The 14,794-nt window shown below is 37.5% G+C and overlaps 1 protein-coding gene across 1 annotated transcript in view; it reads right to left on the bottom strand.

The window, feature by feature from the left end:
- Positions 1 to 14,794, bottom strand: part of LOC150099286 (uncharacterized) — a 623,534-nt gene that overhangs the window by 472,447 nt on the left and 136,293 nt on the right. The window contains exon 8 of the mRNA XM_090404213.1: positions 1,358 to 1,574. Within this exon, the coding sequence (XP_090260339.1) occupies positions 1,358 to 1,574 (217 nt within the window). The remainder of the gene's footprint in view (positions 1 to 1,357; positions 1,575 to 14,794) is intronic.

Here is a 14,794-nt window from a genome sequence, read left to right as displayed (position 1 = left end):
TTCTGTTGATTGTACTAATTTGCAATTCATATCATCCATATTTTTCCTTGCACACCTGTCCAAAAGCAGTAGCCAACTATATGCATCATCTTGTTGGTCTCTATCTCACACCAGAAGCACTCTCAGTAAACTTTGTGCATGAACAACCTAGCAGAATGTTTTCACATAATTACATGACATAAGAGCATCTGATACTCACTATAATATCATCCTCAGAATCATTTAGATTGCTCTGATGGCTTATTATCATAATCTAATAAATTAAAGATGCCAAAAAAGTTATATTCTTGGTTTCATTCTTTATCCAAATGTAAGCAAACAAAGTTTGCACAAAAAATCAATTCATGACTGAACTACTTGTATATAGAGACTAATGTTCCTATCAATTGCCTTAGTATCTCCTTGCAATGCATATATCCCTATGGACATGTATAATGCTATGCATTATGGGAAGGGCCACTACCCAGACTGGTTTCATTCGTTGAGGTCTCATCAGTGGGAGCCAAACCCAGAAGTGATACCAAGGTTGAAGTAATTCAGAATTCATATTTCCATATACAAGTAGTCAAAAGGTGTCACACCTTATTACTGAAATACCTCCTCTAAAATGTCCCTATATATAAGTAGCCCAGTCGTGAAGTGATTTCACGCACAAACTTTGTTTGCTTACAGTTTGCTTACACTTGGATAAAAGATGAAACCAAGAATATAACATCTTGGCATCTTTTTTAATTTATAGTATAACCAAGTGGAAAAACTTCCAATATATTATTGTGATCAATTTCAGGTAATTATTATTATTATTAACATCTGACTCCATGGTGTTAAAGGACACATTGCAGGTCTATACTCTCTTATGCCAAAAGATCATCAGACTGTGCCTCTGCATTATATCATTCATATTTAAACCAACATGACATAATATCATGTCATGATCTGATGAAGTACAGTTAAAGATCATGCATATGTCAGTCTAGTGGTTATAACAATACCACTAGTAGGAGATGATCAGTAATTGGGCATACCTTGCACAAGGTCATCTCATCCATAATATTGGCATATATATATATATATACATCTACCAATATCATGTTCTAACACGATTTATCCAGTAATATATATATATGCGTGGAATAGGTTGTAGGATTTTATGGGTTCTTAATGCCCTGCCTCAGAGAGAGAGAGAGAGAGAGAGAGAGTATACATAACTTTATATAATGAATAGTATATTGATAGATAATTCTGTAAAAAGTTAATTTTAAAAAAAGTTAGGCTCTCCTACCCTTAGAAAAATACATATAGAGAAAAAAGAGATATGCTATGATTAATGATTATGAAAAATATTCTACATTTTCACCTCTAGCTTTCTGAAGAAGGGTCACTGTTGGACTCTGTGATGATGGAAGTCCACTGGATACACCAACCCTAGTAAATGGAGACTGTGTAGGACTTGTTTGGCTGGCTATTGGAGGACTTCTTGGACTGTAACTATTTACTATTTGGCTTTGATCTAGTATTACCAAATCTGAACTTTTCTTATTATCATCATTTGTCTGATGGTATGGCACTTTGTCCTGAAAAAGGAGACATAATCATTTAAAAGAATAATAAATTCAGAAAAAAGGCATTTAATAAATACAGTGCGTTGTGGCATCTGAATTCCCCCAGAATTGAGATGTATTCTAATATCAAACACAGATTGCACCTCTCAGATCACAAATTAATGCAAATGACGCTACTTCATCTAAAGTTTCACTAATAGGAAAGCCCTACAGGGAGAAATCTAAGCTTCAGCCAAGGGATTAGATAACTGTAAAATCAGTTATTAAGATTAGATATCACATAAACTCACTGCATCACAATATCACAAAATTATCACAGTTAAAATATACAGGAAGGGCATTTCAGAGTATATAAATTTTTGGATGTCAGTATAAGGATGGAGTAAGTATGGTAATGTGCATTTGAGAAGTTCCTTGCATGGTTAGTGCAGAAGGTAAAAAGAATGGTTCAGATGAGGGATATGCCCAAAGTCACCAATGTCTTATTTAATATCTACATAGATTAGATGAAATAATAAATAAATTGAAGAAAACTATAAAAACAGCATTTCAACTGGATTGTGAAACTATACTTAATACTCTTTTGTTGCAGATGACCATATACTCCATAAACATAATTGCTAAAGAATTTAGAATGCAAATATCAACAGACAAAACAAAAATCATGGCTTTTAAAGGGCCATCTCCTTTCAAAAGTAAAATCATGATTGAAAATAAAATTTTAGATAAAATTAACTACTGTACTTTAAATACCTTAGATGCACTATATCATATACAAAAGAGGTGACACTGATTTCAAAATTTCAAACTCCCTAAAGATAACAAGGATGATCAATGATATTTTCAAACCTAACCAAGTTCAAAAGCATAAATATAATTATAATATAATTATAATATAAATTATAAAGTTTTGACAAGACCTTCTTTAGTACACAGAACTGAATTATGGATGACAAAACTGCAGAATAAAAAAATAAAAAAAATAAATAAATAATTAAATTCCTATGAAGAACAGCAGGCTATATTCTCTGGGAAGAAAAAATATAATAAAAAAAAGAAGCACATATATACAGGGTGGACATAAAATAATTTTCCCTCTTTGGAGGCATCTGTAGCTAAAATTAATAAACGGAACGAGACCAAATTTTATATTGAGACTTTTGAAGGCATGGGGAGATGATTTCTGCGAAAAAAAGATTTAACACCAAAAGTCGCTGATAGGGGAAAGTTTGGTGCTGGCGGAGCCGAAAACAAGCGGACAATTATATTAAAGGCAGATAAAATGGAATAATAACATTCCGACAGTGTAAGCGACAGCACCGTCACTCATTCCAGCTGGATATGTAGTGCGTTACAATGATAATAAGAATAATAATAATTAAACTAAAACAACAACTTGCAAGAGACATAGAAATTAATGTAGTGATTGAACTCACAGGAAATAATGTTTTATTCATCAGAATCAGGGTCCCCTGGACCACCACGATTTTCAATGTGCTGACCTTTCTTGTGTACAACAAATTGCATCCGGTGTGCGACATGCTCTACAGCTGAGAGTAAGGAGTTAGATTGGATATTCATAACAGCACGTTTTATTATTATTATTATTATTATTATTATTAAACAAGACCTCATGGAGTCAAAGACTCATCTAGGAGGTCCTTTTATCTTACACACACATCTCATCATACCGTGTCTTAAACACATTCAAACTACTTGCAGACACCACGCTCTCAGGCAAGGCATTCCAATAACTCACAACTCTGCACGAAAAAAACCTGCCTCTCACTCCCTTACTCACACCCTCCTTATACAGTTTCCAGGGATGACCTCTGGTTCTCCCCTGATCTCCCACTATTCTCTGTAGAACTTCTCCACCATTGATCCTATAACAACCCCTTACCAACTTGTAGGTCTCTATCATATCTCCCCTCTTCCTTCTCTCCACGAGACTCTGCAAATTACATCTTTTCAATCTTTCCTCATACTCAACATTCCAGAGGTCAGAAACTACCTTAGTCAGTCGCCTTTGGACCCTTTCCAACATCTCTTCATCCTTCTGAAAACCCGGTGACCAAATCTGGGCACAATAGTCCAAGTGTGGCCTAATCAAAGCCTTATACATTGGAACAAGTATCTCCCTACTTCTAATTGTCAGAGTCCTCCGCATCATTCCCAGAAGTCTTTGTGTTGTCTTCACAATTTTGGCGATGTGTCCCCTAAATTTTAGATCCTTATCCACTATCACCCCCAGATCTCTTATTTCCTCTACTTCCAACAATATATTCTCACCAAGCATAAATTCTGCATCCCATCTTTGTTTTCCAAATTTTAAAACTTTACATTTTGCAACATTGAACTCACATCCCCATTTGCTTGCCGAATCACTCAATTTATTCAAGTCTTCTTGCAAGGCCACAACATCTTCACCACTCTTTATGGTTCGTCCCAACTTTGCATCATCTGCAAACAACTGAATATCTCCATCCAAATCTTCACCAATATCATTAATATATAAGTTAAATAGTAATGGCCCTAAAACAGACCCCTGAGGCACTCCACTAGTGACTTTCCTTTTCCTGGATATTGCACCCCCATTCACAACTTGTTGATACCTATCAGATAGCCAGTCTCCAATCCAATGCACTAATCTAATATCCAACCCCATCTGCTCTAGTTTGACTGTCAACTTATCATGAGGTACTCTATCAAAAGCCTTTGCGAAATCCAAGTATATTACTGTGTATAGTTCTCCTCTGTCCAAGGAAGCAGTCACTTTATTGTAATAAGTAAGTAGATTACTAAAACATGACCTCCCTTTAGCAAATCCATGCTGTCCATCAAAGATTATACCATTGTTGTCAACCCAACTCTGGATCCTAGTTCTCACAAGCTTCTCCAACAACTTAACCACAACACCTGACACACAGATAGGCCTATAGTTTGATGCTTGAGTTCGATCACCTCCTTTATGAAGTGGCACAATCTTGCCCTCCTTCCACTCTTTAGGAACTTGACCAAGTGCAAGACTCGTATTAAAAAAATATGTCAAGGCAGGTGTCAACTCTCTGGCACACTCCTTCAGAATACGTGGTGATATATTATCAAGTCCCACAGCCTTATTTACATCTAGTTTACTCAACTCCCCAAACACCTCTTGCTCACTTACAGTCAGTCTCTCCTCCCCATCATCAACTGCTCTTAATCTCTCCATGAAGTTCACAAGATTGAAAGATCTTTATGAATTGCTCATTAAGTATCTCCACAACACATTCTGCAACAGCTGTTTTTATACCATTTCCTCCAATCAATGTCATCCTTCCATAATCATTCTTTCTTTTGCTGGCTACATATCGAAAGAACTCCCTAGGATTCTTTTTGGCTTCATTAGCTAACTGCTGTTCATACCTCTCTTTAGCTACTCTCACCAACCAAGTCACCCTCCTTGCCTGGTCTTTTTACGTTCTCTTTTGTGACTTTGGCTGTTGGGGTATATTTGAAATCCATTGTGTATGTTGCTGGCGTTCCCAACTTGCACGTCTTGAAAGAGAAAATAAAATGGGCTGTTATGAACATCCAATCCGACTCCTTACGCTCAGCTGTAGAGCATGTGGCACACCGGATGCAATTTGTTGTACACAAGAAAGGTCAACACATTGAAAATTGTGTATGTGGTGCAGGGGACCCTGATTCTGATGAATAAAACATTATCTCCTGTGAGTTCAATAACTACATTAATTTCTGTGTCTCTTGCAAGTTGTTGTTTTAATTTAATTATTATTATTCTTATTATCACTGTAACGTGCCACGTATCCAGCTGGAATGAGTGTTGCAGCTGTCGCTTACACAGTCTAAATGTTATTATTCCATTCTATCTGCCTTTAATGTAATTATCCGCTTGCTTTCGGCTCTACCGAAATTTTCGGAAATTTTGGTACTAAATCTTTTTTTTGCAGAAATCATCTCCCCATCCCTTCAAAAGTCTCAATATAAAATTTACTCTCATTCTGTTTATTGGTTTTAGCTACAGATGCCTTCAAAGAGGGAAAGTTATTTTATGTCACATAAAATAACTTTCTCTGCACATAAAAAACTAAAAATAGACTCGGTATTGGACAAAATATACAAAAATCGAAAGAAGGGATTTGAACATATTGAAAGAATTATTATTATTATTATTATTACTCAAAATCCCATGGAGTCAAAGACTCATCTAGCAGGTCCTTTTATCAAACATACAGCTCATCATACCGTGCTTTAAACACACTCAAATTCTCTGCAGACACCACACTCTCAGGCAAGGCATTCCAATCATTCACAACTCTGCATGAAAAAAAAACCTGCTTCTCACACCCCTACTCACACCCACTTTATACAGTTTCCAGGGATAACCTCTGATTCTCCCATGATTTCCAACTATTTTCTGTAGAAACTCTCCAGCATTGATCCTATAACAACCCCTTAATAACTTGTAGGTCTCTATCATACTCCCCTCTTCCTCCTGTCCACCAGACTCTGCAAGTTGCATCTTCTCCATCTTTCGTCATACTCGACATTCCAGAGGTTAGAAACTACCTTAGTCAGTCGCCTCTGGACCCTTTCCAACATCTCTCCATCCTTCTGAAAACCAGGTGACCAAATCTGGGCACAGTAGCCCATGTATGGCCTAATCAAAGCCTTATACAACGGAACAAGAATCTCCCTACTTCTACAAGTCAGTGTCCTCCACATCATTCCCAGAAGCCTTTGTGTTGTCACAATTATGGCTATGTGTCCCCTAAATTTCAGATCCTTATTCGCTATTACCCCCAGATCTCTTATTTCCTCCACCTCCAACAATATATCCTCACCAAGCATAAATTCTGCATCCCATTTTTGTTTTAAAACTTTACATTTTGCGACATTGAATTTGCATCCCCATTACCATGCCGAATCACTTAATTTATTCAAGTCTTCTTGTAAGGCCACAACTTTCTCTCTACTCTTCATGGTTCGTCCCAACTTTGCATCATCTGCAAAAAAACTAAATATCTCCATGCAAATCTTCACCAATATCATTAATATACAAGTTAAACAGCAATGGCCCTAAAACAGACCCCTGAGGCACACCACTAGTAACTTTACTTTTCCTGGATATCGTTCTCTGCACACAACTTGTTGATACCTATCAGATAGCCAGTCTCCAATCCCATACACTAATCTAATATCTAACTCCATCTGCTCTAATTTGACTGTCAACTTATCATGAGGTACTCTATCAAAAGCCATTGCAAAATCTAAGTATATTACTGTGTATCCTTCTCCTTTGTCCATGGAAGAAGTCACCTTATTGTAATAAGTACGTAGATTACTAAAACATGACCTCCCTTCAGCAAATCCATGCTGTCCATCAAAGATAATGTCATTGTTGCCAACCCAATTCTGGACCCTAGTTCTTACAAGCTTTTCCAACAACTCAACTACAACACCTGAAGATAGGCCTATATTTGTTATTTGCTTACCTAATTTGATTATACATTTCATAGTCACTACCATCAACATTTCCTGGTCTATAACAACATCCAACCAAGTATTTCATTCAAGTTTGATACGCGAGTCCTATCCCCTCCTTTATGAAGTGGCACAATCTTGCCCTCCTTCCACTCCTTAGGAACTATAGGAACCGAGTGCAAGACTCGTATTAAAAAAAATATGTCAAGGGCCGGCGTCAACTCCCTGGCACATTTCTTCATATTATTTGGTGATATATTATCAAATCCCACAGCCTTATTTACATCCAGTTTGCTCAACTCCCCATACACCTCTTGATCACTTACAGTCAGTCTCTCTTTGCCATCATCAACTGCTCTCAATCTCTCCATGAAGTCATATTCACAAGATTGAAAGACCTTTATGAACTGCTTATTAAGAATCTCCACAACACCTTCTGCAACACCTGTCTTTATGTCATTTTCTCCAATCAATGTCATCCTTCCATAATCATTCTTTCTTTTGCTGGCTACATATCAAAAGAACTCCTTAAGATTCTTTTTGTCATTTGCTAACTGTTGTTCATACCTCTCTTTAGCAAACCCACACCAACCAAGTCACCTGCCTTGCCTGGTTTTTGTAGTACTTGTGGAATTGGATATTTTAACTTCTCTTATGCTGCCTCCATAATGCCCTTTTTCTCTGTATCGCATGTTTAATATCTTTATTCATCCATTTCACACCTACCTTATTTAACCTTCTCACCCTTGGAATACATTTAGACATTGCATCTGCTAGATAGTTTTTGAAAATCCCCCAACCTGCATTGATCTATTTTCCAGCTAACTCCTCATTCCATGCTACACCTGCAAGCTGTCTCCTGAGCTCTTCATAATCACCCACCTTGTACTGTAGTTCACATACACCCTTTTCTTATAGAGATTCTCACACTGCTGGCAACCACCCAGGTAATCACCTCATGGTCACTTTCACCAATTGGTGGGTGATTTGACACTTCATTTATAATTATATCCTCTGATGAGATGACCAAATCCAACACCCTCAATCCTCGTGTGCCCTCTGTTACATACTGTCTGAGGTAGTTATCCCTCAAAAACTCAAGAAACTCATTTTCTTTACTTCCATTTGCTATCTCATCATTCCAGTTTAAATTGCCATAATTAAAATCGCCAATAATGATCACTCTTTTCTTATTTGCTTGGCTAATTTGATTATACATTTCATAGTCACTACCATCCACATTTCCTGGTCTATAACAACATCCTACCAAGTATTTGATTCCATTCACCTCTATCTCACACCATACCACCTCAAAACCATTGGCACTATTTCCCTCTTGCATCTCTAATTTGTATGGACATAACTCTTTCTCTATCATCAATAGCACTTCCCCTCCCTCTTTACCCCTTCTATCCTCACAAAACACATCATAATCCTTCCATTTCTATTCCTGTCAGGATGTCGTCCTCATCTAACCATGTCTCACTTATTCCAACAATTTTTGGGTGAACAGACTGAATTAGTGCAACCATTTCATCTTCCTTGTTTCTTACACTTCTAGCATTTGTATATAAACACGCAGCTCATTTCTGGATCTACAGCTAGTTTCACTGATACCACTCATTCGATGTGATCTCTCCATGCTCGACTGGGCCATTTCTCTTTCTGCTTATTCATTTTAGAACCGTCTTCAATTCCAACTGTTTTCTCTTGATCCCAGTCATCCCATTCCTTTCCTGTCTACACATGCTCTCACATCGTCTCCACCTTTCTCACGCTGTGTACCCCTGTCCACCCTGAGCCTCCCTGTTTCCCTGTTCATCTTACACACCCATTCTCTCATTTTCCATACTCATTGCACTTTCTTCCTCATTTATAACCACCTCTTCAATCTCTCCTGTCATACTATCCTGCTCTTCCACATCACTTCCCACTTGATATGATTCATTTTCTACACTCACTTCTCTACCTTCCAGAAACAGTCTCTCCAAATGACACACCATAACCGCTCAAATGCAGTCCATCGCTCCCATACAGTTCACTTCGTCCTTCAAACTGATTCCACACATTAACAATTGTACTCCCCTCTCCTCACACATTTCAGCCAACATGCCATTCATAATCCTTGCTCTCTGCCTCATTTCACCGCAGTCATACCTAGGCAACACGCTTACTACCCTTCCTACCCTTCCTTGCACTATTCTCTTTTATTCATCTAAGCAGCCTCATGATATCCATTGTGACGTGCTCTTTTTCCTCTGTAAAGTCATTTGTACCTATTAAAACCATCAACTCTTTATCTCGCTCCCTCCTCATATCTAATGCCTCAATCACTGTACCGCCTGGAAAACATACCTTGTGCATCCTCTCATCCCTTGAATTGATAATTCAAGACTACCCCCAAAAAGATACTTCCATACCAGCCAGTTGGAGAACATAGAAGTTAGAAACAACCAAGAAAAAGATGGAATGAGACCAGAAACCACTGGGCCTAAATCTCTAAAATGACAGAAATTATGATAAATAAAAATAATGATAAAAATCCGTTGTTTTTTTATTATTATAAGCACTTTTATTCATTTTCTGGAATCATGTAAGATTTTGTTTTGTTTTCTGCAGTGACTGAACAACACAAGAGATCTGATTTGAAATGTTTACACTCTTTCATGGATCACTCAGAATATAAATAACATTAATGTTGATAGTATAATAGTATATAACGTATAATATGATATGTATATGAAAAGTATGATACGATAGTAGAATAGTATATACAGTACTAGACTGAGGAATACATGTCTGAATAAAATGTAGGAGATGGGTGGAACTTGGTTATAGATAACAGCTTAGAATTAAGTGGCTTTGATAGTAATCTGTTGGAAACGAGAGAATGCTGGCAGAGAGACGAGTAGTGTGATTGAGGCTGAGGAAGAAGAGTGTCGTGTGGAAATTAATGTAGTAGATTTAGAGGATGGTAATGACTGGGTGGGTGAATGTCAAGCAAAAATAGGAGGTGATAGAATGAAGTGCCAAACTACATGCCAGTTTGTATTTCTTCTGTAGTTGTTATGATATGGGGGAAATTAGTGACAGATTATATACAGCATTGGGCAGATAAGGGTAATGTCATCTGTAAGGGTCAGCATAGATTTGTTAAGGAGTGCTCTTGTTTTATTAATCTAAATGCCTTTTATAACAAAGTAACAAGAGCAGTCTGTGAATCTATACATTAATGATATTGAGAAAGACCTATTGCTGATGATACAAAGATAGACAGAGCAATCATAGCTACTACTGATATACAGCACTTACAGAATGATTTGAATTGAATAGACTGGAATTCTGGGCAAATGACAATGCTGTCATGTTATTTATTTTTTAACAGTATATATTAGAACACAGAAACTAAGTAAATAATTAATTTATTAACTTATTGCTGATATTTCGCTGGTGTTATAACCAGCATCTTCAGAGCACAAAAACACAGTTTGTCACAATACGCGAGACTATAACAACATGGTGTAATCAACGGACTAGTTAAACAAAATTGTAGTAGCAACACAAAGACTAGAGTCCTGATTTTTGGCGCCCTCTATCTGAAAAAAAAAAAAAAAAACTGTAGCTATCACATAAGACTAGAGTCCTAAAAAAATAAAAAAATAAAAAAATAAATAAATAAAAAAACTAGTTTTTTTCTTAAGATGACTGTCTCCCAGATCTTAGGCAAGTTAATACAGCCATATTTGTTCAGATTTGAAGTATGTTTCAGGCTTCTGTCGCCTCTAAGAAGAACAATCTCTCCGACTTGTAAGAGCTTCTGTGTAGTACTTTTGTGTTTTTCCAGTTGATCCTGTGTGCAGGGGTATCGAGAGCATGGTCTGCTAGGTCCGACTTGCCATAGTGATAATTCCGGACGTATCTTTTGTGTTCGCTGATGCGGACGTTCACATTTCTTCCTGTTTGACTGTAGTAGGCTTGATTACATGAGCAGGGTACTTGGTAGACTCCTGGATGTGATAAAGGGGGAATGCTGTCCTTGGGTGAGCGGATAAGGGTTGCTAATTTGCAACATGGTCTGAATGTAGTACGTAGTTTATGTTTATTAAGAATTCTTGAAATCTTATCAGATGTGCCTTTAATGTATGGGATGGTGACTGTGTTGTTGTAGTTCTCTGTGGTGGATGGTGGGAGGGGTTTCTTAGGAGCATTTAGTATTTTGTTTATCTTATGTGGATTATAGCCATTGGCCAAGAAGGTGTGGCGTAAGTGAGCCAGTTCAGCAGCAAGGGCATTGTCATTGGAACAGATTCTCTCGCTCTATGGGTTAGCGTTTTTAAAATGCCATATTGTTGAGAAGGATGATGGTGTGATTGTTTGTGTAAGTATCTCCCTGTATGTGTGGGTTTTCTAAAAACTGAAAATGATAAGGAACCATCTGGAAGACGTGTGATAAGTGTATCCAGGAAGGGCAGACAGTTATTAGCTTCCAGTTCCATTGTAAAGTGGATTTTTGGATGTTGGCTATTTAAAGTTGGCTATTTTTTTTTTTTTTTTTTTTCAGATAGAGGGCGCCAAAAATCAGGACTCTAGTCTTTGTGTTGTTGCTACAATTTTGTTTAACTAGTCCGTTGATTACACCATGTTGTTATAGTCTCGCGTATTGTGACAAACTGTGTTTTTGTGCTCTGAAGATGCTGGTTATAACATCAGTGAAATATCAGCAATAAGTTAATAAATTAATTATTTATTTAGTTTCTGTGTTCTAATATATACCATTAAAAAATAAACAACATGTTCAACGAACACATAGGTCTGTCCACACGATAATGCTGTCAGTTCAGTGTTACTAAGTGTAAAGTCATGCACTCTGGCATGATGAGATGTCCAGTGGCATATTATTTAGGTGAAATTATGCTTGGAGAAACCAATGAGACCAGATATCATGGAGTTATGGTGGACAAAATGAAGTTCAAGTGCAATTTAGAGAATTATTGCAATACTGAAAGGAACATAAACAGGAAAGAGTGAGGAAATTATTTTGCCTCTTTACAAGGCCTTGATGCAACTACTCCTAGACTACTCTGAGCATAACTGGTCTCCTGGGTTCTGAAGAAATAAAAGAACTGTGGAAAGAATGCAAAGAAGAGTTACAAAAATAATATCAGGATTATGGAATGTAGATTATGATGACAGGCTGAGAGTATGTGGACTGCATACAAACAAAAGAAAGAGAGGTAGCATGATAGAAACCTAAATTTCCAAAAGAGTGTTGTAGGATATCAGTTAATGAAATTGTTTGCTACACGGAAGGTGGAGACAAGGGAATATCTGAAGAAATTAAGAAGTAAAGTCTGTCACAGTTAAGAAAGGGATAAGCTAGGTTTTTCTTGTACATAGTTGTGAGTGAGCAGAACAGTTTACCTGTTGAAATGGATTGTGCATCTAGTGTGAATGAATTTTAGAGAAGATATGATAGTGTGTGTGGATGATATATGGCCTCTCTTGAAAAGTCCTTGACTCTCTGGAGGTCTATAATAATAATAGTAATTAGACTTCCATGGAGACAAAAGATTTATCACAGGAGGTCAGTACTGTCACACACAAGGCTCATCAAACTGTTAAACTTACTGTTTCTACACTCACCATACTCTCAGACAATGCATTCCACTCACCAAGGACTCTCCATGCAATATACACTATGATGCCAAAATCGTCCAGATGTCACCACAGCTTTACATTGCCTTATCCATATGATGCCGATACATATCTGCAATGCTATATAAACATAGGTATGTGGACATTAGCAATGTAGACATTCTTTGGCATCAGGATGAGTGGATGAAAGGAGATGAGTCTGTTTGAAAGTGGTATGATAGTCAGACATTTGATCCAAGAGATTTCTGCCACACTGCATATGCCCTAGACTAGAGTCAGCGAGGTTATCATGAATTGGAAACGTGATCGAACCACCAAAAACCCTCCCCCAAACTAGTAGTCCCAAGAAACTAACAAATCAAGACCACGAACTCTCAAGCATGTTGTCAAATAAATCATTAGTAAGCCTTAGCAGCCAGCATAAATGACCTCTGCATGAGCTCTGGAATGAATGTGTTTGCCCTTGGGTTTCATGGTCATGCCACAGCTCAAAAGCCCATGATTACACCTACCAATGCCCGGTATCATCTAGAATGGTGCAAACAACACCGTCATTGGACTGTGGATCAATGAATTGCAGTACATGATCTGGCATACTAAAAATGACCTCCTTTTTTGCAAACTCATGCTATCACAGAGGATACTGCTATTACCAACCTAACTCTGGATTCTAACACTCACCAACTCTCTCTAACACCCTCAACACAACTTCAGACATATGGACTGGTCTATAATTCAGAGTCTTAGTCTTATCACCACTTTGTGAAGTGGAACAATTGTGCCCTCTTTCAACTTCTTTGGGACTTTTCAAGGAATTATGTTAAACAGGTATGTCAAGGCTGTCATTAATTCACTGAAACATTCCAATAAGACATGCACTGATATATCATCAAGTCTTACTGCTATTAACATCAAGTTTATTTAATTCCTCATACCTCTCATTCACATCATACACAACTTTTCTCTCTTTAAATAATTGTTATTTTGACAAACTACAATAAAATTCTACATATAATCTATATTAAAATGAAACTTAAGTTAGTTTAAGCTATGAAGTCTGTAGGTCAATATGGTAGCAACTTAACAATTCAGAGCAGTGTAGGGGAGATTATAGTCAACATTATTATATGGGCACCTCCATGGAGTCCGAAGACTCATCGCAGGAGACCCAATCTATCATACCTTTCCTTGAACCCATTAACAGAGAAAGCACTCACAAATGACTCTGGCAACCCATTTCACTTATTCACAATTCTCCAAGCAAAAAATCTAGTCCTCACACCCCTACTAACTACACCTTTATTCAACTTCCAGGAATGACCTGTTGTTCTGGTCCCAGCCAAGTGCTGAAACATTTCTCCTGCATCTATCCTATAAAACCCTTTAAGCAACTTAAGTGTTTCTATCATATCCCCTCTTTTTCTCCTATCAACCAACTTCTGCAATCCACACCTTCAATCTATCCTCATAGGGTACATTCCTCAGGCCACTCACCATCTTGGTCACTCACTTTGGAATCCTCTCCACCACTTCCTCATCCCCAAGAAACCCAGGGAACCAGATTTGTTATTATTATTATTATTATTATTATTATTATTTGACACCTGCAAGGAGTCCAAAGACTCATTGGGCACCTACTCTACAGCTCTCGGTCTCCACCATGCAATCCACCAACTACGACTACCATCATCATCAACACAAAAGCCATCTGCCACCCACCACCATCACCACTAGTACTTTCACAGACAATCAGACAATCACAAATATCCATGCTCACGGCAGGATTCGAACCCATAGCCTTTTGGCTAGAATGTGGATTCACTAACCACTTGGCCAACATGCACAGTAATCCATGTGTAGGCATATCAAGGCCTCATAAAGAGGAATAATGACTTCCTTATCTCTAATTGTTAATGTGTTCTTCAATAGAATAATCTTATGGGCTGCCTTAGCAAACTTAGAAATATTTCCTCTAAACTTTAACTCTCTGTTTATCTGCATCCCCCCAACTCTCTAGCTTCATCTATTTCCTGGAGTACAGTGCCATCAATATGATACATGGCTTGTAATCTATTTATCCCAAAATG

The sequence above is a fragment of the Typopeltis vanoorti genome, chromosome 14 (assembly GCF_054136105.1).
Source record: "Typopeltis vanoorti isolate ZY-2024b chromosome 14, IOZ_Tvanoo_1.0, whole genome shotgun sequence".
Classification (NCBI taxonomy): Eukaryota; Metazoa; Arthropoda; class Arachnida; order Uropygi; family Thelyphonidae; genus Typopeltis; species Typopeltis vanoorti.
Note: the sequence above shows the minus strand (reverse complement) of the source record. Positions and strands in the feature narration are given on the sequence as shown.